This window comes from Dendrobium catenatum, unplaced genomic scaffold (genome assembly GCF_001605985.2).
Source record: "Dendrobium catenatum unplaced genomic scaffold, ASM160598v2 fragScaff_scaffold_570, whole genome shotgun sequence".
NCBI lineage: Eukaryota > Viridiplantae > Streptophyta > Magnoliopsida > Asparagales > Orchidaceae > Dendrobium > Dendrobium catenatum.
In genome coordinates, this window is record NW_021319032.1 from 71,523 (window position 1) to 74,364 (window position 2,842).

A 2,842-nucleotide genomic window follows, 5' to 3' on the forward strand; every position below is an offset into this window, starting at 1 on the left:
CATTATATAATTGTAAAACTAACTAATGATAAAAAAAATTTTATGTGATTGATGAAAAATTATTGTGTGTGGAATTCGAATGCATTTGGAGATTATCTAAAAGAGTGAAATTGAGATATTTGCACCCTGTCGAAATAAGGAACCATGACATGTATGTTTGAAACAGATTTCATTTTGAGAGATTTGAAATCTGAATGGGCCAAGTCAGTGAATTTATTGGGCCTCCGTGACGTCGCATGCTCAGAATTCACCTCCGAACTGCACAAAATAATTTCGGGTGATGGAGGCGCGTAGCTCCGTGTGGGAAACTAGATCTTGTCAATATTCTCGTCCTCGAAGTCGATGTAGTCGTCTCCGGCTCCTTCGTCCTCATCGTCTACGCCACCAGCGATGCCCTCGTTGAGGCGAGTGGTTTCTGGGAGCTCGCCATAGGCTTTGAGAAGGCGGGCCTCGTCAGGCATGTATTTGAAGATGACATCAGCCTTGTCGTTTTGGAAATCGCGGAGACCGACGAGAACTATATCGCCGGCGGCAATCCAAACCTTCTTGTGCATCTTGCCGCGGATGTGACAGAGGCGCTTGGTTCCGTCGATGCACATGGCCTCGCAACGGCCATTTCCGAGCATGCGGAGGACCTGCGCGTAGTCCTGTCCGTCTTCCTTGAAGACGAGCTCGCGCTTATCGTCGTCGGCCTCGTTCTTCCCTCTCTTCCGATTCTTACCGCCCTTTCCCTTGTTCTTAGGCATGGCGTGTGATTGAGGACTCTTCTCTTCGACTGAGAGTTTTGATCATGAGAAGTTTCTTGAATTTAATTCTGCAAGCAATAAGAAAGACACAGGAAAACAGCCGCTTCGATTGAGAAAATGAATGTGAAGCTTCGGTAATTGACTAAAATTCGAATTTTATAGCCGTTTGACGGACATAATAAAATATGCCATTTGTGGTCAATATATGCGAAGCATGCGAGCCACACATTAGTTGCCGCAATTAGTGAGATACAAACGAGCCTATAGCCACAGCTTTATGTTGGGAGGTTAGGTTTTTAATCCAGAAGAGGTTTTCCATTGATTTTGTGCGTACCGTGCGTTGTGAATTTTTGCAGTTTGTTTCATTCAAAATTCTAATAAAAGAAAATGTGCCAATAGCCACATATTTTCAGCAATGTAATACAAATGCTCGGATTCAACATGTTCATAAGATTGCGAATTGAGTTAATCAAAAAAATTGAGATCAAGTTCAAGCTTAAAGCTCAAATTACAGCTCGCTAATTAAGTTAGCTTAAATTTGAGCTTAATGATGCTCGGCTCAAGCCGGCACAACTAGAATGAATAGTTAATTTCTACATCATGTTTTTCACCGCTTTAAGTTTACCCTGATTTAAAAGGCCTCACAAAACTCCATTAAATGTTAATGGTCCCATCAATGTCTCTCTAGCAAGCTTTCATTGTGACTTCCTTATTTCTAATCAGATCAATGTCTTCTCCACCGAGGTCGGATCACAACTTCCTTGCCATCAATCCCAACAAGCTCCCATCACAACTTGAGCTTGAGCTGCGAAGTGATAAGACAATTAATCTCAAATTCAATATATGAGCTCGACTCGAGCTACAGCTTAATATAATCTCCTAGAGATATAGATAAGTTGAGCTAAAGTTATATATAACTCAAGCTAGTTATAATTCAAGCTTGACTTGACTTATTTACATCCTTCTACGACAAGAAAAAAAAATTATGGACCTTTTGTATGAACAAAATCAATTTTTTTTTTCATTTTTTAAATAATTATTATCTAATTATCTCTATTTAGAATTATCATGAAAACATCTTACCATCATAATATAATAACTAAAAATTAATTATAAGGGGTTTTAGAAGCATTAGATTTGTCTAGATAAGTATAATATCTACACACATAAAATAAAAATTTATATTACACTAATTTAAAGAAAATCCAACATATTTGAAGCCCGTCTTGAAACTTCGAAATTCATAATAAAATTATCAATTTTGATTCTCAATGTTTCGCAACACTCATAAATAAATTGGTTTGCAAGTTTTATTTTCTATTTAGGTTTAACGCTTTAAATAGGATTGATTTTGGTAACATGTATGTAATTCTCTGAAAATCTTATTAGAGCACAATGTGCTTCCTCTTCGTAAAATTTTTCGCATGTAGACTTTAATCCCTATACTCGAAATATATGCACATATGTTAATTAATGTCTTACAAGGTGATGCAAATTTGACACTTAGCCTAAACCAAGCAGATTAAGTACAAGAGAGATAACAAAATATATTGAAAGTTCGATGAAGGATTTTAATCCTAGTGAATTGTCCTTAGGCACACCAAGAGGGGAGGAGGGGGATTGAATTTATAGTTTTAAAAAACTATTGCTCACTTTTAAAACAAAACATATATTTTTTGTATTTTAAGATGATGTGATTAAAGCTGTGGAAGATTCTTTTGCGGGTAACCCCTATTCTAATTTTTTTTCTTCCACTTATATTGTTCTTATTCCTAAAAAAGATGGCCCCAATCATTGGAATGACTATAGGCCGATCACTTTGTGTACTTTCCTCAATAAGCTTAACTCCAAAATTATTGCTAATATATTGCTTAACATTCTGCCTAATATTATCTCTCTGAATCATATTAGTTATGCTAAAGGTAGAAGCATTTTTAATAATGTACTTTTAGCCCAAGAGATTACTCATGATATCAATGTCAAAATGAAGGGTGGTAATGTTATTTTTAAGCTTGATGTTTCTAAAGCTTATGATAATCTCGATTGGAATTTTCTTTATAATGTTTTATCTTTATTTGGTTTTAATAATAATTTTA

General features: G+C 35.9%; 1 protein-coding gene across 1 annotated transcript; it reads right to left on the reverse strand.

The window, feature by feature from the left end:
* Nucleotides 1–308: 308 nt before the first annotated feature.
* LOC110098154 (eukaryotic translation initiation factor 1A-like) lies at nt 309–798 on the reverse strand. Its single transcript, XM_020824885.2, has one exon. It carries the CDS (start codon nt 744–746, stop codon nt 309–311), a length of 438 nt encoding a protein of 145 aa, XP_020680544.1. The 5' UTR covers nt 747–798.
* Nucleotides 799–2,842: the final 2,044 nt, after the last annotated feature.